A 20,718-nucleotide genomic window follows, 5' to 3' on the forward strand; every position below is an offset into this window, starting at 1 on the left:
CTATTTGGGCCTAGGTCACAACAGTCTTCAAGGAAAAAATGACCTCCAATTGCCTTTTGAAAAAGCACCTTTCTACACAATCCCAATCCGTGCCTTAGTTATCTTAAATGGGGTTTATCTAGATGGAGAGGGGAATGTGTGATAGGAGCTCACCTGCTCATTGACTATGATAAGAGAAGGGAATCTAAAGTTGGTCGAGACTGTCCCATGCCTTTTAGGAATACATGTGAGAAAGACAATCATGTTAAGTTTATACTTAACACACTTAATATACAACATGTAAAAAGGGTTATATACAGAGGTGGGCTGCTGGGGGTTCGCAGGGCTTCGGAAGAACCTCTAGTTAAAATTTTAGGAGTGGGGTCGGAATGGGGATTTTGCAGTATCCTTCCCCTGTCACGCCTACCAAGCCACACCACGCCCACCAAGCCACGCCCACAGAACCGGTGGTAAAAAACAATTGTATTCCACTACTGGTGTAAATTACATGATTTCCTGACTATTTAACGCCCTCTCAGACAGTTGCTTGCTCAAAGCCCCACAGGAAAAGGATCTCTGCATCTATTTGCATTGACACTGTCCCGGTGTAACTCTTGTGAAGCAGCAACAGTTAACATGTCAAACGCCCAACAGTGGTTTTCAGTTGCTCAAATGCAACTTTATTTTTTAAAATTAAAAAAAACACACACAAAAAAACCCCCCACAAGGCCCAAAATTGTTTGGATATTTTCCCAGACTCTTGAGTTTTACAGAGCTCAAAGCATTTTTCAGGGAAGAATTATGATCTCAAGACGTTTGAAAGAAATTTACAGAATTGATGCATATAAATCCCACAATTCGTAGTGTACCGCTTAGCCTCCAATTCGTGGACTTCCTTGTGGTCTCCCATCCAAACGTTAACAACCGCAGCCCTACCTACTTTCCAAGCTCTTTCAAATCACCATGTCTTCCCCTTTCTCACAAAGACCCCCCCGAGCAGCTGACTTGGCCTCCAGAAGTTGTGGCTGATCCAACACTGAAGGTTTTTAAAGAAGAGATTGGACGGCCATTTGTCCGAAATGGTATAGGATTTCCTGCTTGACCAGAGGCTTGGACTAGATTACAGAGGTCTCCAACCATGGCAACTTTACAACCTGTGGACTTCAACTCCCAGAATTCCCCATGTCTGGCTGGAGAATTCTGGGAGTTAACATTCACATCTCTTAAAGCAGGGGTCTCCAACCTTGGTCCCTTAAGACTTGTGGACTTCAACTCCCAGCTTTGCTGGCTGAGGGACTCTGGGAGTTGAAGTCCACAAGTCTTAAAGGGACCAAGGTTGGAGACCCCTGTCTTAAAGCATTGATGGTTGAAAAACACGGATTTACATCGTTGTGGGTTCCCCCCTCCCCCCGCCCCAATCCAATTTATACAGGTAGTCCTTGGTACAGGTAATCCTTAATTATGGCTGGCTGAGGAATTCTGGGACTTGAAGTCCACAAGTCGTAAAGTTGCCAAGGTTGGGAGACCCCTGGATTAGAAGACCTCCAAGGTCCCCTCCAACTTGTTATGCTTTTAAAAAATCCCAGCTTTGCTTCTAAAGAGGATGCAACCTGCTTGGTGGTCCTTCAAAACGTCTCTGGCCACCAGACTGGGGTGCTTGAGTCTTATTAGTGGGGCCAATGCTGGACAAGGAAAGAAAAGCCATAAAGGCGCCCCCTATCGGAAGAAGAGCAGTCCTGCTGCTGATCAAGGGTGTCCAAGCTCCGGTTTCCTCCTCCTCTTCCTCCTCCTCCGCACCTCCGGGCAGGTGGAGCCAGCGCAAGGGCGGGAACGCGGCAGCACTACTTTTCCAAGCGCCGCGCCAGCCGTAGCTACTATTCGCCTTCGCAAGTTCACCGTTCGGGACTGTTGCTTCGGGTAAGTCTCTCCCCTCGGTTTTTTCCCTGCACCCCGAGACCTGGATGGGGTAGGACGCCTGCAAAGCCCGGGGAGCCGGACGCGGGGGTCGCTTATTCTGTCCATCCGCTCTTGCAAGCTTCCCTAATTTTCCCACTCCGGACCCAATTTACCTTGCCCTTTGCATCCCAACCGCGCCCAGCCTGCGATCAGGAGGACTCCCGTCTCCGGTGGCCTCTCCACCTGCAGCTTCCACTTCGCCTTCCCCATCTCTTGGTAGAGCCGAGGTGGGAGCTAGATGGGGTCCCCCCACCCGGGGAGGGGGAATCTGTCCAAGGTGAAGGACGGCGCGCCTCGCTCCATTTTTCTTTCGCAGCGCAACAGCGGAACGCGCGCCCTGCCCCGATTGCGCGTTTCGCTGTTGCGCGCTGCCCTGTTCCTTTCCTGGACATCTCTCCCCCCCCCACCCCCGACAAAGAGGAAGAAAAGAAACCGAAATTCTTTCTTTTCTTTTTTTCTCTTTTATTTCACCCTTCTTTCTTCTCCTCTCTCTTTCCTTCCTTCATTTTCTCTCTCTCTGTCTCTCAATTAAATAGAGTCACCCCAGCTGGCCCCGGACATCTGCCAGCTAAATCCATGGGTTTCCCTCCCTCTCTGTCTGTCTGTCTGTTTGTCTGTCGCACTCTCTCTCTCTTTCCTTCCTTCCTTCCCTTCTTCTCTCTCTCTCAATTAAATAAAGTCACTGCCTGTCTCCAACTGGCCCTGGACAGCTGCCAGCTGAGTGAATGTCTCACTCCCTTCCTTCCTTCCTTCCTTCCTTCCTTCCTTCCTTCCTTCCTTCCTTCCTTCCTTCCTTCCTTCCTTCCTTCCTTCCTTCTCTCTCTCAATTAAATAGAGTCACTGCCTGTCTCCAACTGGCCCTGGACAGCTGCCAGCTGAGTGCATGAGTCTCACTCCCTTGCTGTTTTTCCTTCCTTCCTTCCTTCCTTCCTTCCTTCCTTCCTTCCTTCCTTCCTTCCTTCCTTCCTTCCTTCTCTCTCTCAATTAAATAGAGTCACTGCCTGTCTCCAACTGGCCCTGGATATCTGCCAGCTACATGCATGGGTCTCTCTCTTTCTCTCTCTCCCTCCCTCCCTCTCTTTCTTACTCTCTCCCTCTCTCTTTTTCAGATTTTGACTCAATCTATCTGCAAAGTCTATGAGAAGTTTGGTTTTTTTCTTTCTGCAACAGTCTACTAATGATTTGGTACTGTTCCTTCAGGGATGTGATTTCCTGGTGGTGACCTTTTCAAGCACTGACTGGCTCTCATCCCATTTAGCTAGAATGTTTGTGTCTGTAGTCCTTGAGAGGGATGTGCAATTAGATTCTTTAGAGCAGGGGTCTCCAACCTTGGCAACTTTAAGCCTGCAGGACTTCAACTCCCAGAATACCCCAGCCAACAAAGCTGGCTGGGGAATTCTGGGAGTTGAAGTCCTCCAGGCTTAAAGTTGCCAAGGTTGGAGACCCCTGCTTTAGAGAATAGCAGGTAGGCTCCCCATGTTTAGCACGTGTGTGTGTGTGTGTGTTGTGTGTGTGTGTGTGTGTGTGTGAGCAAAATGACTCCAACAACACACACCCCTGCCCCTCCCCCCCCCCCCGCCGTTCTCTTCCCATCAAGCAATTTATGTTTCGGTTAAAATGTTTCTTTAAAACAGAAACAAACAAACAACATCAGAATCGATCTGTTGCTCTCACAACCTGGTCGCTTTCCTTGCCTGTTCATTTTTTCCCATGATCGAATTACTAACCAAAGTTTTCTTTATGCGAGTCGGACTTGGTTGGCACATTACGTTTTCTTTGGCAAACTATGAATGTGGTTTGTTTTTGCTTTCTTCTGAATCTATTTACTTTTCAATTTCTTAATCTGGGAGGTCCCCTCTCCACGTCTCATCAGGCGAGACTCACCTGATGCAGCTATTCACGGTCCTCTTTAAGTCTCAGCTGGTGCAGCAATATTTTACTCCAGCCAACTTCTGAAACGAGCTTTTGAAATCATAATAACAACTCTTATTTTAAACAGTAAAATGCCATGGTAGGGTGACAGGGGTGCTGGCCGCCTGGATGAGACCAATGAGACGTGGCCCTCTGCAGAACAAGGCTGAGGAATTTCTGGTCTCCAGATATCGAACTATCTTTTCTCGTGCAGTAAGATGGGAAATATAGTTCAACAGCAGTGGTAGTTAACCTGGTCCCTACCTCCCACTAGTGGGCATTCCAGCTTTCATGGTGGGCGGTAGGGGTTTTGTCCGATACTGAAGCACTTTCCTTTTTTTTTAAATTTAATTGACTTTTTAAAAAAAATTCATAGGATTATTTAAAAACATTTTCATTAGGTTTTCATAAAATTCCCCGTGACAATTGATATTTCTGAAAATATACTATTTGTATCGCCCGCGCATAAGTTTACTTCAAGTTATATGGTGCTATAGTGCGACTGCAAACAAAAGAGCCTCGTCCCAGAATAGCTCACACATCTCCCCCCATCACCACCCAGCTGTAACAGACAAGCAGAGCTGGTAGCCGGCGCCCCCCCAACCCAATTCACGATGCGCGAGAGGCATGCGCAGATGACGATACACGGTGCATTACTGTGGAACTGGTGGGCGGTTAGAAAATTTTACTACTAACAGAGATACAAAAGTGGGTGGTAGGTATAAAAAGGTTGACTACCCCTGTTCTACAGCATTTAGGGGCAGTTTCGTCTAGTGGTTAAGGTACCAGACTAGAAACAAAGAGATGGTGAGTTTTAGGCCCGCCTTAGGCATGAAAGTCAAGTGAGTGACTCTGGCCAATCAGTGGGCGACTGGGAATTCTAGTCTTGCCTTAGACATGAAAGCCAAATGGGTGATTGGGCCAAACATAGGGTGACTGGGAGTTCTAGTCCTGCCTTAGGCATGAAAGCCAAGTGGGTGACTCCAGGCCAATCATCAGGAGACTGGGAATTCTAGTCTTGCCTTAGACATGAAAGCCAAATGGGTGACTGGGCCAAACATAGGGTGACTGGGAGTTCTAGTCCTGCCTTAGGCATGAAAGCCAAGTGCGTGACTGGGCCAATCATAGGGTGACTGGGAATTCTAGTCCCGCCTTAGGCGTGAAAGCCAAGTGGGTGACTCTGGACCAATCACCGGGTGATTGGGAGTTCTAGTCTTGCCTTAGGCATGAAAGCCTAAGGGCCAGTTCCTCTCTGAATCAAAGCCACATCACGGTGTTGGGGGGGGGCGGAAATAGGAGGAGTAACCAGTACTGGGTATATTCTCCCCCTTGAGTTATTTATAAAAATAAAGGCAGGATATAAACAAACAAACAAATGTTAGAATCCACAACTTCCCTCCCCCATTTCCCAGTAGGTAGTGCTAATCTGAGTCAACAGAGGCTTTTATGGGTTCCCCCATTTGTGCACCGTTGAATTTGGGAACAGAAAAAAACAGTTGAAGGATGTTCAAGTCAACCAAGGAGTAAGTCCTAAGTCAAGCTCTTTACTGCCTCCATTGCATATACTCCTTAAACCAGATTTTCCCCTTTTCAAATACAAACCCTGAGAAAAAGGTTTCTTAAGAAATCCATGAAGATAGTAAAGTGTCTCTAACTTCCATCTCGGAGGAAAAGAAGGGCTAAGGAAAAAGAATTCTGCTTGCCGGTCTTCCTTATTTTTTCTATACATGACCCACAGCAGGCAGAATCACCATTCAGTGAAATTGTTTTACTCCCATTTGCATCCCTGGTGATTAAAAGCCAACAAATTAGGAAGATGGAGACCAACTCTGAGCTGGACCCTTTTGTCTGCTTGTTCCAACCGGACAACCTTTTTTCAAGTCAAAATTCCCTTCCTGCTTTCCTGGGTGAGTTCAGACAACTCCCCAAAGCGTAGTTTCTTCTGAGTAAGAAATTTCATTTTAGTGGGAGCTGGGAAACTCCATTCCCAAGGCTTAAAAGGTCGAGGTCAAGGTTCCCCTCGCACATACATGCTAGTTGTTCCCGACTCTAGGGGACAGTGCTCATCTCCGTTTCAAAGCCGAAGAGCCAGCGCTGTCCGAAGACGTCTCCATGGTCATGTGGCCGGCATGACTCAACGCCAAAGGCGCACGGAACGCTGTTACCTTCCCACCAAAGGTGGTCCCTATTTTTTCCACTTGCATTTTTAGGTGCTTTCGAAACTGCTAGGTTGGCAGAATCAGGGACAAGTAACGGGAGCTCACCCCATTACACGGCATCACTAGGGATTCGAACTGCTGAGCTGCCGACCTTTTGATCGACAAGCTCAACGGCATGAAGAGTAGAACAGACTCGCACTGTTCAAGGAGTAAACTTATGAATGGAGTTTGCTGTGTGTAACAGGACCGGCAAAAGGAGGATTTGCAGAGAAAAACAATCCCAATAAGTATTTTCAGAGGCTGCCCCAGTTGTTTTCCAGTATCTGCTGATCCAAAAGCAAATAAAAAATGCCATTCTTTAACCTTGGATACGTTTTGCAGCTGAATGTCAGAGAGGAAGCAATAAAACAACAAATTTGGGGAAGAAAGGATTGCTAGACTTAGAGGCAACAGAGAACAGCCACATAAAACTTCCCTTTTTTTCCATGTTTTATTTATTTGATTTGTAATACTTTTCATCTCCATTGAACAGTGAGCAAACTGGGTACAATTCTTTAAAAATTCATAGTACACGTATTTGTTGTTGTATTCGTAACAATGACATTACTAATATAGCTATTTATCAATATAATTTACAATAGTACATAACGTCGTCATAAACTTCTCTCCATAGCAGGGGTCTCCAATCTTGGCAACTTTAAGACTTGTGGACTTCAACTCCCAGAGTTCCTCAGCCAGCTTTGCTGGCTGAGGAACTCTGGGAGTTGAAGTCCACAAGTCTTAAAGTTGCCAAGGTTGGAGACCCCTGCTCCATAGTATCATTTTCTATTCTTATATCTCCTCCTTCCTAACTTCTGTTTCTATTCTCTAGCCGTTGATAAAATGCCTCCCACGTCAGAAAATATTCAGTATCTTCTCTGTCCTTAATGATAAGCGTTAATCTGTCCACTTTTGCCCATTCCATTATTTTCTGGGGGGAAAAAACCATTTCCCCCCCTTTTTTTTACAATAGTAAACATTTCATTACAGAATCAATCTCATGTCATTAGCTGATGTCATGTCAAGGGAGGTTCCAAGTGATTTTTTGGAATAATAATAATAATAATAATAATAATAATAATAATAATAATAATAATAATAATAATAATAATAATAATAATAATAATAATAGGAACAGGTTTTCAGTGGTCTCAATGATCCTGGGCGATAGCAAGCAGCTTTTTTCTTTTAAAAAACGTGTTCGATCAGAGGATCAACAGCCATTTGATAGCGGGGGGGGGAGGGGGGGGAGGTAGTGTCCTTTTGTTCCCTGTATGGGACACAGTTGAATTCATCCTTGTTTAATAACCTGATTTGTTGTTTTTTTACAGCACCTTTGTGAAAACAGACAATCATGATTTCTACTTGGGTAAGTCAAATTATTTTTTTCAGATTTATTTCTTTAGGCTAAACGCATCAAGTCTTAAAGTTCCCAAGTTTGGAGACACCCTTAATCTAATGTATCTGCTTGAGCAGGGGGCTGGACTAGAAGACCTCCAAAATCCCTTCCAGCTTCTCTTCTCTTCTCTTCTCTCTTCTCTTCTCTTCTCTTCTCTTCTCTTCTCTTCTCTTCTCTTCTCTTCTCTTCTCTTCTCTTCCCTTCCCTTCCCTTCCCTTCCCTTCCCTTCCCTTCTATTCTATTTAGTCAACTCTACTCTACTCTACTCTACTCTACTTTACTCTACTCTACTCTATTCTATTCTATTTAGTCTACTCTACTCTACTCTATTCTATTCTGTTCTGTTCTGTTCTGTTCTGTTCTATTTACTCTACTCTATTCTATTTAGTCTACTCACTCTACTCTATTCTATTTAGTTTACTCTGCTCTATTCTATTCTATTCTATTCTATTCTATTCTATTCTATTCTATTCTATTCTGTTCTATTTAGTCTAGTCTAGTCTACTCTATTCTATTTAGTCTACTCACTCTACTCTATTCTATTTAGTTTACTCTGCTCTGCTCTGCTCTATTCTATTCTATTCTATTCTATTCTATTTTATTCTATTCTGTTCTATTCTATTTAGTCTAGTCTAGTCTACTCTATTCTATTTAGTCTACTCACTCTACTCTATTCTATTTAGTTTACTCTGCTCTGCTCTATTCTATTCTATTCTATTCTATTCTATTCTATTCTATTCTATTCTATTCTATTCTATTCTGTCTACTCTATAGACTAAAGTAGTATAGAATTCTCTACTCTACTCTACTGTCTCCTTAGCCTTGTCTAGAAAAACAAAACCAGCATTGAAACTATATGTTGGGACAGGAATCTCTCTCTAAGAGAGGTGGCTGGCTGAGGAATTCTGGGAGTTGAAGTCCACAAGTCTTAAAGCAGCCAGGTTGGAGACCCCTGCATTAGATACATGGTTTTTGCTGAAATAGCACCCTTATTTTTTCCCATCCCTATTACTGTGGTGTGAAGCCATTTTCTTCTACTTTGCAATTCCAAATAATTGTGCAAATGAATTGTTTCCCACAGTGTGAGGCGGTGGGGGAAACAGATCAGTCCAAGAAGCTGCCAAACTAGCATTTTTTTGCTTCAGGATGATGAAGAAAAAATAAGCTTTAAAAAAAAACCCGTGGAGGGTGTGCCTGGTGTATGCCTCAGAGTCACAGCAGTTTTAACTTTATGGCAAATACCGGTTCAAACTCTTGCTAAGTAAATATTGACAAACCGAAATGTAGGACTGAGTGAGCAAATGTAGACATTTGCAGCCTTGGACTGAATATAAATGGATTATTTTTTGAATCCCCAAGTCGAGATGCAAATTAATTACAAACTTAGCTGAAATTAATTACAAAATTGGCCAAGTTATCCTGGCACCAGAAGCATAAATTCAGCAAAAGCAGAATAATTACAATGGCAATAGCTACCTTTGTTTCTCTTTCTGTGATAACCAAAAATCATCCGTCCCAGGTATCTGCTTTATTCCTGACTGATAAATGACGGAATATAGCTGCACTATTGTTGCTTTCCTCTATTTTAAATCTCTTGTGACGTACACATAGTTCTCGACTTAACAACTACCCTGTTTCCCCGAAAATAAGACCCAACTGCAAAATAAGTCCTAGCATGGTTTTTCAGGATGCTCGTAATATAAGCCCTACCCCCAAAATAAGCCCCAGTTAAGATTGTCAGCCAGATGGAGGCATTTAATACCGCATTTCCCCCTAAATAAGACCTAACTGGAAAATAAGCCCTAATGTGTCTTTTGGAGCAAAAATTAATATAAGACCCGGTCTTATTTTTGGGAGACACAGTATTCATTTAATGGCCATTCAAAGTTAGAAGCAGTGGTGGGTTTCAAATTTTTTTACTACCGGTTCTGTGGGTGTAGTTTGGTGGGCGTGGCATGGCATGGTGGGCGTGACAGGGGAAGGATACTGTAAAATCTCCATTCCCACCCCACTCCTGGGGAAAGTAACTGTAAAATCCCCATTTCCTCCCTATCAGCTGGGACTTGGGAGGCAGGGAATAGATGGGGGCCAGTCAGAGGTGGTATTTACTGGTTCTCTAAACTACTCAAAATTTCTGCTACCGGTTCTCTAGAACTGGTCAGAACCTACTGAAACCCACCTCTGCTTAGAAGGGCACTGAAGAAAGTGACTTAGAACCAGTCCTCGCACTTACAACGGATGCAGCATTCCCATGGTTACATGATCAAAATTCAGGCACTTGGCAATCAGTATATATTTACAACAGTTGTAAAGTCCCAGAGTCATCTGATCGCCACTTGATTTTTCCCGGCTGGCTACCGACAAGAAAAATCGATGGCAGAATTGATGGGGGAAGTCAGATTTGCTTAATGGCTACATGATTCACTTAATAACTGTGGCCCAAAAGGTTGTAAAATCAGGAATGTCTCACTTTACAAATCCCTTGCTTAGCAATGGAAATTATGGTTCCAGTTGTGGCTTTAAAAAGGACTACCTGTGTTTATTGTTGTTTTTGTTGCAAACCACCTTAAGATGCTCTAGTCATCAACTGCTAGTAGGATGGTGGTGTTTACTGCTTCCTTATTTAATGAACACTAGCTCAGTCTGAGTTGCACAACGCCCAACAAAGAAGCAATTCAAAAGTTTTGAAAGAAATTCCACCTTGATGAACTCAGTCCAAGCTGGGTGGGGTGCTTATTGAAGCTTGCAAGAGTCTGCATTTTACCCCTAATTCTTGGGCTGAAATTCCTTATTTAAGTCTGTGGAATTCTTGCCTCCTTAATTATCCCCTACTGTAATGTTCCTTGGGAACTTTAAGAAGGTCGGACTTCAACTCCCAGAATTCCCCAGCGATGGGAGTAGAAGTCCACCTCTCTTAAAGTTCCCTAGATTAAACTCCTCTCCTCTCCTCTCCTCTCCTCTCCTCTCCTCTCCTCTCCTCTCCTCTCTTCTTTCCTTCCCTCCCTTCCCCCCTCCCTATCCTATCCTATCCTATCCTTGTTGCTACTCTGTCCTGCCCTGCCCTGCCCTGCCCTGCCCTGCCCTGCCCTGCCCTGCCCTGCCCTGCCCTGCCCTGCCCTGCCCTGCCCTGCCCTGCCCTGTTCTACACAGGTTTAGGGCTGTTTCCAGGTAAGTTATAAATATGATAAATGTGAGAAATTGTTTCCTGATTGCTTATTTGTACCCTATGACTATCGTTAAGTGTTGTACCTTATGATTCTTGATGAACGAATCTTTTCTTTTATGTACACTGAGAGCGTATGCACCAAGACAAATTCCTTGTGTGTCCAATCACACTTGGCCAATAGAAAATTCTATTCTATTCTATTCTATTCTATTCTATTCTATTCTATTCTATTCTATTCTATTCTATTCTATTCTATTCTATTCTATTCTATTCTAAATAAGCCTGAAAGCGTAGCCTGTGAAATCCATCTTTCGCAGCAGATAATTACAATGCTTGTATTGGAAGATTGCAGGATACCCTTGCTAAAAAATACTGAATGATTTATTAAACTCAGTCCTGCCCCACACAGTCAGAATGACTCTTTGCGGCTTACGTAGAATATAGAATTTATAACCATTACGGTGCCATCTGAAACCAGATCGAAACTAATCGTCACCAATGATACGTGCAGCAATCCCCCCCCCACACCATCCCCAGCCCTCAGCATAAAAGAAATAAAAGATTAAAGGTGGCATCTATGTAAACTCAGGGGAGAGTCCTCCAAACGTTTCCAATATCCCATAAAGCTCATGAAAATAACGTAATAAGCAGAAAGTAAGGCCTGTCAAAATAGAAAATAACCTTGAAGCCAAGTTCATCATAATTATATTGATCTTACAAGAAATACTCAGAGGAATTTTAGCCCATCTTTCATTTTTTTTTAAAAAAAAACACCTTTCATTTACATTGAAAGAGGAGATAAATTCAGGAGTGAGCTGTTGGGGGTTTGCAGGGGTTCGGGAGAACCTCTAGCTAAGATTCTGTGCAGTGCAGGAGAACCCCCAATCCCACTCCCGGCTGGCCCCACCCACCCTGCCCTGCCCCTCCCAGGAGTCCCCACGTGGCTGGTTTTGGATGCAGGTAAGTGCAGTGCGTGTGCGGAGGCTCAGGGAGGGCCTACCGGAAGTTCGGGAAGGCCGGAAACGGGCCTGTTTCCGGCCTCCAGAGGGCCTCCGGAGCCTGGGGAGGCTGTTTTTGCCCTTCCGGAGGCTCGAAAAAAGCCTCCAGAGCCCGGGGAGGGCAAAAATGCCCCCCCTTGCCATGGTGCAGGAAGCTGACTAGGCCACACCCACCATGGCCACGCCCACCCAGCAACCGGGCAGAGAACCCCTTGCTAAAATTTTTGAAGCCCCACCCCTGCCCGGTTGCATTACGCTCAAAAGCCCGTCCTTTTATTATGTGAGCAGGTTGTAGCGAAAAATGCAGAAGCCAGGAAATGTGTTCTGCGGTGGGATGCAATTTCTCACGCCAACAACTTGTCCGGCACGTCCTCAAATACAGACCTCAGGGCAAGTGAGAAGCTGAGACAATTTTGCCCCGTTGCAAAAAACAAAACAAAACAACAACAAAAAAACAACACCCCAAAACCCTCATGAAACGTGGAAATGGCAGTTCGTTGAGAGAGAGAGAGAGAGGCTCTCGGGTTATTGGAGGAAAATCTAATTATTATTGCTGAACTTCCTTGATTCGCAGTGAGTGGGGCTCCAGCTGAATTCCTTCCCTGGTTTGTTTTTTTTTAAAAAAAATAGAATTTGCTGTTACGCTGGTTGTTTTTGTCTCCGTCTGCAAAATCCACACTGCAGTGCAGAGCGAGGAGGATGGGGGTGGGGGGAGGGGAGTTCGTTCATTTCGCGAATACAGGTAGTCCTTGAGTTATGACCATAAGTCATGATGGACATAAAGTGAGTCACCACAGTACAAACTACAAAACGGGGTCGTCAATCCCTTTTGGGGATGTCGGTAGCAATTTTGAATGGCTGCTAACGACCGTGCGTAAATTGAGGTTTACCTGTACAGATAGTCCTCGATTTACAATAATTCACTTAGTGACTGTTCCAAGTTACAACAGCGCTGCAAAAAGGGACTTATGACCATTTCTCACACTTAACGATCGTTGCAGCTGGTCACGCGTTGCCGATGGTCAGGTGATCAAAAATCGGGTGCCTGGCAAACTGACTCACATTTATGACGGTTGCCGTGTCTCCGTGGTCACGAGATCCCCGTTTTGCGACCTTCTTGACAAGCAAAGCCAACGGGGAATCCGGATTCACTTAACAACCCTGTTATCAATGTAATCCTATTAATTTTAAGCGATCCGCTTAACGGCGGCAAGGAAAGTCGTAAAATGAGACAAACATTCATTTAACAACTGTCTCGCCTAACGGCGGAAATGCTGGGCTCAGTTGTGCTCCTACGTCAAGGACGAGTTGTATTTATAACTTTTATTCTTCCGAGTTGTGATTTCTTTAGAGTGTGTCATGCACGGCAGGGTTCATTTTAATTTTGTCTTTGAATAGAAGAATTAAGTCAGCAGTCCTGAAAGGCTGAGCTCATATCAAACGCTTGATGTTCCTTTCTTTCTCTAGACCTACCTGAATTACATCCTCTTCATGTGCTAACAGCAGATGCTATCAATGAAAACCCAGGCATTTTCTTTTGTTAGCACATTTATTTTCCTTGACGTGAATTAATCAGCTTTGCGATGTCTCTGCCACAAAGGGCTGAAAAATGACTTTATATTGCAACGTTTTGAGTGCCTCTTGTCTTAGCGTCCTATGTCAATTTTTCAATATATATATTTTTAAAAAGTGACGTGCTTTTATGTGTTCGATTGCACTGGTGTCTTTTCATAAAGGTTACCTTGATTTAAAAAAAGAAAAAAGAAAATATAGACGAGAATAGATCTGATTTACCATTTTCTCATTCTTACTTTGATTCTGAGTCCTTGAATTGTCAAAGAAGCAACACTTCACTCAAGAATATGATTTATTCTGTCCCTGGCTTGTCTCTCTGGGCTGAGAGAGGGGGACAAACCTCAGTCTGTCCATGGCTAAGGGTGGAGTTGAACCTAGATCTCATCATTCCTACTCCATCACCTTTGTCACTATACCTGTCGGGAAACAGCTAACAGGGAGGAAGGATCAAGTGTGGAACTAGCCTGGAGTCACTGCAGAGCCACAAAAGGGCTGATCCCCTCTAAGTTCCTTACCTAATTGTTCCTAAAGGGTTGGCTGCCAGAATGGAAAAATTCTTGTATTATAGGCAGAAAATAATAAAGTATTATTACAGTAGGTAATAAAGTACCATATTTTTGGAGTATAAGACGCACCTTTCCCCCCCCCCAAAGAGGATGAAAATCTGGGTGCGTCTTATACTCCGAATGTAGCCCCACCCAGCTTCTCAAACAGAGATTTCAGAGGCTCAAAGAAGCTTCAGAAAAGAAGCCCCCAAACAGAGCTTCAGGAAAAAAGTCCCCAAATAGAGCTTCAGAAAAATAAAGCCCCCAAATAGAGCTTCAGAAAAGAAGCCCCCAAATAGAGCTTCAGAAAAGAAGCCCCCAAATAGAGCTTCAGAAAAGAAATTCCCAAACAGAGCTTCAGGAAAAAAGTCCTCAAATAGAGCTTCAGAAGAAAAAAAAGCCCCCAAATAGCGCTTCAGAAAAAAAGCCCCCAAATAGAGCTTCAGAAAAAAAGCCCCCAAATAGAGCTTCAGAAAAGAAGCCCTCAAACAGAGTTTCAGAAAAAAAAGCCCCAAACAGAGCTTCAGAAAAAAAGCCCTAAACAGAGCTTCAGAAAAGAAGCCTCCAAACAGAGCTTCAGAAAAGAAGCCCCCAAATAGAGCTTCAGAAAAGAAGCCCCCAAACAGAGCTTCAGAAAAGAAGCCCCCAAATAGAGCTTCAGAAAAAAAAGCCCCAAACAGAGCTTCAGAGCTTTGCTGGCTGGGGAATTCTGGGAGTTGAAGTCCTCCAGGCTTAAAGTTGCCAAGGTTGGAGAGCCCTGATCTCTACCGCACATTCTCCTTTCCTCCTTCCTCCTACTGTATTTTTCTACACTTCCATATAGTCTATATTAATCTCAGTGAGATCATTAATTCAGCTTCTTCCACTCTGTTGATGGTGATTTTGGGATTGAGATTGTGTTGCGTCAACCTGCCACTTGCCCACATCTCTTGAACTTCAGATGTTGGGCTTGAACCCAGGACTGTTGACAAGCAACACATGACTTCTCCTACGGGGTACAACCAGTAGAACATGTATGCGGTGTGTTTCTTGAATCCTCTTGTCAGGCTTCCAAGTAATACACCCGTAGCAAACAGAACTCCGAAGCAAGCAGCTTCCTCAAAGAATAAGTTTATTGGATCTATCAAATTGGTGCAGACTGATGAAAACCGACTCTAAAGGTTCCCGTGGTTTTCATCTAATTAAACGTTTTTTCTCCCTTTCCCAAACAATCAGTCATATGGTCCAATCAAGGTGCTGTCCAATTGCTTGGAAACTTCACTCCTCTTCTCTTCAGCCATCTGTGGGAACGTCCTTGGTTCTCAGGGGAAACTATTTTGTTTTGGCTACAAAACCCCAGCTATCTCTATTTCCCCCCTCCTTATCCCTCATCTCCATTGTGGCAGCACTGAAGCCTCCAAGATGGCCTCAGTCAAGCCAGCTTCAGAGCTGACACCTGTGTCATTGAGCAGCATCTCTTTTCTTCCAGGTTGGTTCTAGAGGAACGATTCAGGATTTCCCAGGATTCAATGCTTCCAAAGATGCCGAGGCACTTAAAAAAGCAATGGAAGGACTGGGTAAGCATTTTGCTTTCTCTGGGGAAAGGCAGGCAGTTTTCTTAGAGCAAGGGTGTCAAACTTGATTTCATTGAGGGCTGCATCAGGGGTGTGTTTAGACCTCAGGGGCAGGGGGCAGTGGTGGGATTCAGCCAGTTCGCACCACTTCAGAGAGAACCGGTTGCTAAATTTGGTGAGCATTTTGACAAACCGGTTGTTGGAAGAAATCATTAGGGCAGAGAACCGGTTGTTAAATTACAGTATTTTGGGAAGTATAAGACGTACCTTTCCCCCCCCCCCAGAAAAGAGGGTGAAAATCTGGGTGCGTCTTATACTCCGAATGTAGCCCCACCCAGCTTCTCAAACGGAGGTTTCAGAGGCTGAAAGAAGCTCCAGAAAAGAAGCCCCCAAATGGAGCTTCAGAGGCTTTTTTTCTGAAGTTCTGTTTTGGAGGATTTCAGAGGCAGAAAAATGTTTTTTCTGAAACAGTTTCAGAAGCAGAAGAAAAAAAAAAAGCGAGTCACAGAGCTCACAACCAAGGAACCTGTTGCTAAAATTCACCTCTGGGAACAGCTAATTGGGGGTATTCCGGGAGGCCAATCCACCTGCCAATCAGCTTTTTTCTTATTTTCTTCCCCCAAAACTAAGGTGTGTCTTATACTCCACTGCGTCTTATGCTCCGAAAAATATGGTAGTTGAATCCCACCACTGGGCAGGGGCGTGGCCATGGTGGGGTGTGGCCAGATTGACATCACTCGTGTTGGGGGCACCTGTGGCCCGAGCGCTCTGCCAGAGAAAACGGGCTTCCAAGCTCCATTTTCACCTGCGACAGCCTCCTACAACCCTTTGCCAGCAAAAACGGAGCTTCGGAGTGCTGCGTTTTCCCTGGCAGAGGCACCGCGGGCTGATCCTTTGCTATTTCCAGGGCAGTCCCCCCTGGGTCAGATCTAAGCACTCCGTGGGCCGGATCCGGCCCCTGAGCCTTGAGTTTGACATCCCCGTGTTAGAAAGTCGATCTCCTGTAGGATTATCATTTTTCAGCTCCCGGCTACCGAAGTTGGATTAGTTGTGTAGGGGGACCACAAACGTTTTACTCCAAGAGTCAAGATCCTTCCTCTTTCTGAGCTGATGACTCCCTTTTTAATTTTGCTTTTAGGCACGGATGAAACAACAGTGATTGAGATCCTGACAGGGAGATCCAATGCTCAACGGCAGCTGATAGCTGCAGAGTATAAATCTTACACTGGGAAGGTATGCATCCTTGGGAAATATTGTGAAGGGGGCGGCGTGTTAGGAGGGTGAGGGGCTCCACTATCTCCAGCTACTAATTCTTCATGGCAATAGTGTGGAAGAGCCAGTTTGGTGTAGTGGTTGAGATGCTGGCCTGGAAACCAGGCACTGTGAGTTGTAGTAGGGTCTTAGGCAAGAAAGCTGGCTGGGTGGCTTTGGGCCAATCATCAATGATAATGAATTCCAGTCCCGCCTTTGGCATGAAAGTTGGCTGGGTGACTTCAGGCCTATCACCAGGTGATGGTGAATTCTAGTCCTGCCTTTAGCATGACAGCTAGGTGGGCGTCTTTGGGCCAATCACCAGACGATGGTGAATTCTAGTCCCGCCTTTAGCATGACAGCTAGGTGGGTGTCTTTGGGCCAATCACCAGGTGGCTGTGAGTTCTAGTTCCTCCTTAGTCATGAAATCTAGCTGGGTGACCTCGGGACAGTAACTATCTCTCAGCCCAATTCACCTCACAGGTTGTTGTTGTTGTGGGAAAAAGATGAGGAGAAAAGAGTATTATATATGTTCTCTATCTTGTACTTTACTTTACTTATAAAGTCATTAAAAACAGGATAAAAATATTGTATTTCTGGAAAAGTAATTAGAGGAGTTTTCTTGGAGAAGGGATTTCCTGCTCCCCCCTAAGGAAGGGAAGAAAAGGTTTCTTGATCATGAGAATTATTTGCGGCTCTGTTTTATTTTCTTTTTAAAGGAGCTGAAAGAAGCTTTGAAGGGAGATACCTCAGGTGATTTTGGCCATATCCTGCTTAACCTGGTCACTCCGCCGGCAGAATTTGACGCGGAACAAATTAACCGAACCGTCAGAGTAAGTCGAAAAGTCCGGCCTTCCTCTTCATGCTAACCCCTAAACCTAACTCATCCTGACACACGTTTTATTCGATTTTGCTTTGAGGAAATACGATTTTCCGTCGCTCTCTCTCCTCTTCTGTGAATGCACTTTAATATAATTGCACTTTAATAAAATTTATGGATCTTCTCTGCATTCAGACTAACAGAATGACAGAGTTGGAAGGGACCTTGAAGGTCTTCTAGTCCAATCTCCTGCTTAGGCAGGAAACCCTACACCCACTTCAGACAAATGGTTGTCCAACATCTTCTTAAAAACTTCCAGTGTTGGAGCAGTCACAACTTCTGGAGGCAAGTCCTTCCACAGATTAATTGTTCTCACTGTCAGGAAATTTCTCCTTAGTTTTAAATTGCTTCTCTCCTCGATTAGTTTCCATCCATCGCTTCTTGTCCTGCCTTCTGGTGCTTTGGACAATAAGTTGACCTCCTCTTCTTTGTGGCAGCCTCTCAAATATTGGAATCATGTCATTCCTAAAGTGCTTCCCGCCCCACACACACAAAAGGCAACTTAGACTTTCTGGTTTTTCTTCAAAGACGTTTCGCTTCTCATCCAAGAAGCTTCTTCAGCTCTTGGATGAAGCTTTATTAGAGCTTCTTCAGAGCTGAAGAAGCTTCTTGGGTGAAAAGCAAAACATCTTCAAAGAAAAACAAGAAAGTCTAGTTGCCTCTTAAAAAGAATAACCACCTTTGGAAGAACCATGACTTGGATAACTGAGAATGTCCATAGACAAGTCACCCCTAGTCCTTCTTTTCATTAAACTAGACATACCCAATTCCTGCAACCGTTCTTCATATGGTTTTGCCTCCAGTCCCCTAATCGTCTTGGTTGCTCTTCTCTGTACTCTTTCTAGAGTCTCCACATCTTTTTTACATCGTGGCGACCAAAACTGAATGTAATATTCAGAGTTGAAATCCAGCAGGTTCTGACAGGTTCTGGAGAACCGGTAGCGGAAATTTTGAGTAGTTCGGAGAACCAGCAAATACCACCTCTGGCTGGTCCCAGACTTGGGTGGGAATGGAGATTTTGCAGTATTCTTCCCCTGGAGTGGGGATGGAATGGAGATTTTGCAGTATCCTTCCCCTGGAGTGGGGATGGAATGGAGATTTTGCAGTATCCTTCCCCTGGAGTGGGGATGGAATGGAGATTTTGCAGTATCCTTCCCCTGGAGTGGGGAGGGAATGGAGATTTTGCAGTATCCTTCCCCCAGGAGTGGTGAGGGAATGGGGATTTTGCAGTATCCTTCCCACAGGAGTGGTGAGGGAATGGGGATTTTGCAGTATCCTTCCCCCAGGAGTGGTGAGGGAATGGGGATTTTGCAGTATCCTTCCCACAGGAGTGATGAGGGAATGGAGATTTTGCAGTATCCTTCCCCTGGAGTGGGGAGGGAAAGGAGATTTTGCACTTCCACACCCATCCTTCCACTGCCACACCCACCAAGCCACGCCCTCCAAGCCACATCACGCCCACAGAACTGGTAGTAAAAAAAATTGGGTTTCAATACTGGCAATATTCCAAGTGTGGTCTTACCAAGGCATTATAGAGTGGTTCAGCCCTAATATACATAATACACATTGCCCGTGTTTTTGATAACGTAACTGTCACTCTGTATGGCCATGATTGTGTCATCTCCCCCCCACCATTCCTCCTGAGGGCAGCTCCATTTTAAAATCCTTACTTTTAGCCAGCAGTTACGCATTGATGAATGAATTGATCGATTGTCTTTCATCTACCCCAACTCTTGTTAGTTCACACCATTAACCAACAATTTGTCGGGCGCTTACATTAATCACCCAGGCATGGTTAACTTTCAGTGATTTCAATAAAAAAAACCGTTCCCTCACGGGAGCGCCGTTGTGCTGAAATCTGTTTACAAAACATTGGCCTTGAGAGGAAGGAGGTCAGTCGGTTTTTCTTCTGCCAGAACGAATGTTTTAGTGTTGAAAAAGATCTCTTTGGGCTCATTTATCTCATAACATAACATAATAACAGAGTTAGAAGGGACCTTGGAGGCCTTCTAGTCCAACCCCCTGCCTAGACAGGAAACCCTACACCATTTCAGACAAATGGCTATCCAACATTTTCTTAAAAATTTCCAGTGTTGGAGCATTCACAACTTCTGCAGGCAAGTTTTTCCACTTATTAATTGTTCTAACTGACAGGAAATTTCTCCTTAGTTCTAAGTTGCTTCTTTCCTTGATCAGTTTCCACCCATTGCTTCTTGTTCTACCCTCAGGTGCTTTGAAGAATAGTTTGACTCCCTCTTCTTTGTGGCAACCCCTGAGATATTGGAACACTGCTATCATGTCTCCCCTAGTCCTTCTTTTCATTCGACTAGATATAGTCCATTCCAGCAACCGTTCTTCATATGTTTTAGTCTCCAGTCCCCTAATCATCTTTGTTGCTCTTCTCTGCACTCTTTCTAGAGTCTCAATATCTTTTTTACATCGTAAAATATCTTTTTTTACATATCAATATCTTTTTTACATCTCGTCTCAGGAGATTTCTAACCCGTCTTGTGGCAGCTTCCGCGATGGCTGGATGCAAATTAAATCTAGATAAATCTCGAAGGGAAAAATTGAGCATTTCTTTCATTGTGATTCTTGCCAGGGCATGGGCACGAACGAGACGGCGTTGATCGAGATCGTGGCTTCCCGAACTGCCAAGCAAATCAGAGAGACAACGCAGGCTTATTATACAAGTAAGAACTGCCTTGGCAGGAATAGTTACCTGCCAGGTATTTGCCTCATCATTTCTCTGTAGGCAGGAATAACCAACTCGTTTGGAACGGAAAATGGCTCAGGGAGGGATCCTGTATTACAGGTAGACCTCTATTTGCAACTGTTTTGTTTTGTGACCGTTCAGAGTTACAACGGGGCTGGAAAAAGTGACTTGTGACCAGTTTTCATTCTTATGATGGTAGCAGCATCCTTAGGGTCATATGATCAACATGTAGCTGCTGGGCAACTGGCATGTATTTATGACAATTGCACTGTCCCATTTTGGGCCTTCCCAGATGGCTTCTGACAAGCAAAGTCAATGGGGGAATTTTCCAATCGGAGTAGAACTGGAAGGGACCTTGGAGGTCTTCTAGTCCAACCCCCTGCTTAGACAGGAAACCCTACACCATTTCAGACAAATGGTTATCCAACATCTTCTTAAAAACTTCCAGTATTGGAGCATTCACAACTTCTGGAGGCAAGTTGTTCCATGGATTCATTGTTCTAACTGCCAGGAAATTTCTCCTTAGTTCTAGGTTGGTTTTCTCCTTGATGAGTTTCCATCCATTGTTTCTTGTCTTGCCTTCTGGTGCTT

The 20,718-nt window shown here is 44.4% G+C and overlaps 1 protein-coding gene across 2 annotated transcripts in view; it reads left to right on the plus strand.

The window, feature by feature from the left end:
• Positions 1-20,718, plus strand: part of ANXA3 (annexin A3) — a 51,444-nt gene that overhangs the window by 8,045 nt on the left and 22,681 nt on the right. The window contains exons 1-6 of one of the 2 annotated variants that reach the window (XM_058193078.1): positions 1,756-1,896; positions 7,376-7,413; positions 15,196-15,283; positions 16,419-16,513; positions 17,251-17,364; positions 20,014-20,104. In XM_058193078.1, the coding sequence (XP_058049061.1) occupies positions 7,399-7,413; positions 15,196-15,283; positions 16,419-16,513; positions 17,251-17,364; positions 20,014-20,104 (403 nt within the window). In that variant the 5' untranslated portion in view covers positions 1,756-1,896; positions 7,376-7,398. Of the gene's footprint in view, positions 1-1,755; positions 1,897-7,375; positions 7,414-15,195; positions 15,284-16,418; positions 16,514-17,250; positions 17,365-20,013; positions 20,105-20,718 lie in introns of those variants that run through there. The other variant, XM_058193079.1, reaches the window with a different exon arrangement.

Source organism: Ahaetulla prasina, chromosome 8 (genome assembly GCF_028640845.1).
Source record: "Ahaetulla prasina isolate Xishuangbanna chromosome 8, ASM2864084v1, whole genome shotgun sequence".
NCBI classification, from domain to species: Eukaryota; Metazoa; Chordata; class Lepidosauria; order Squamata; family Colubridae; genus Ahaetulla; species Ahaetulla prasina.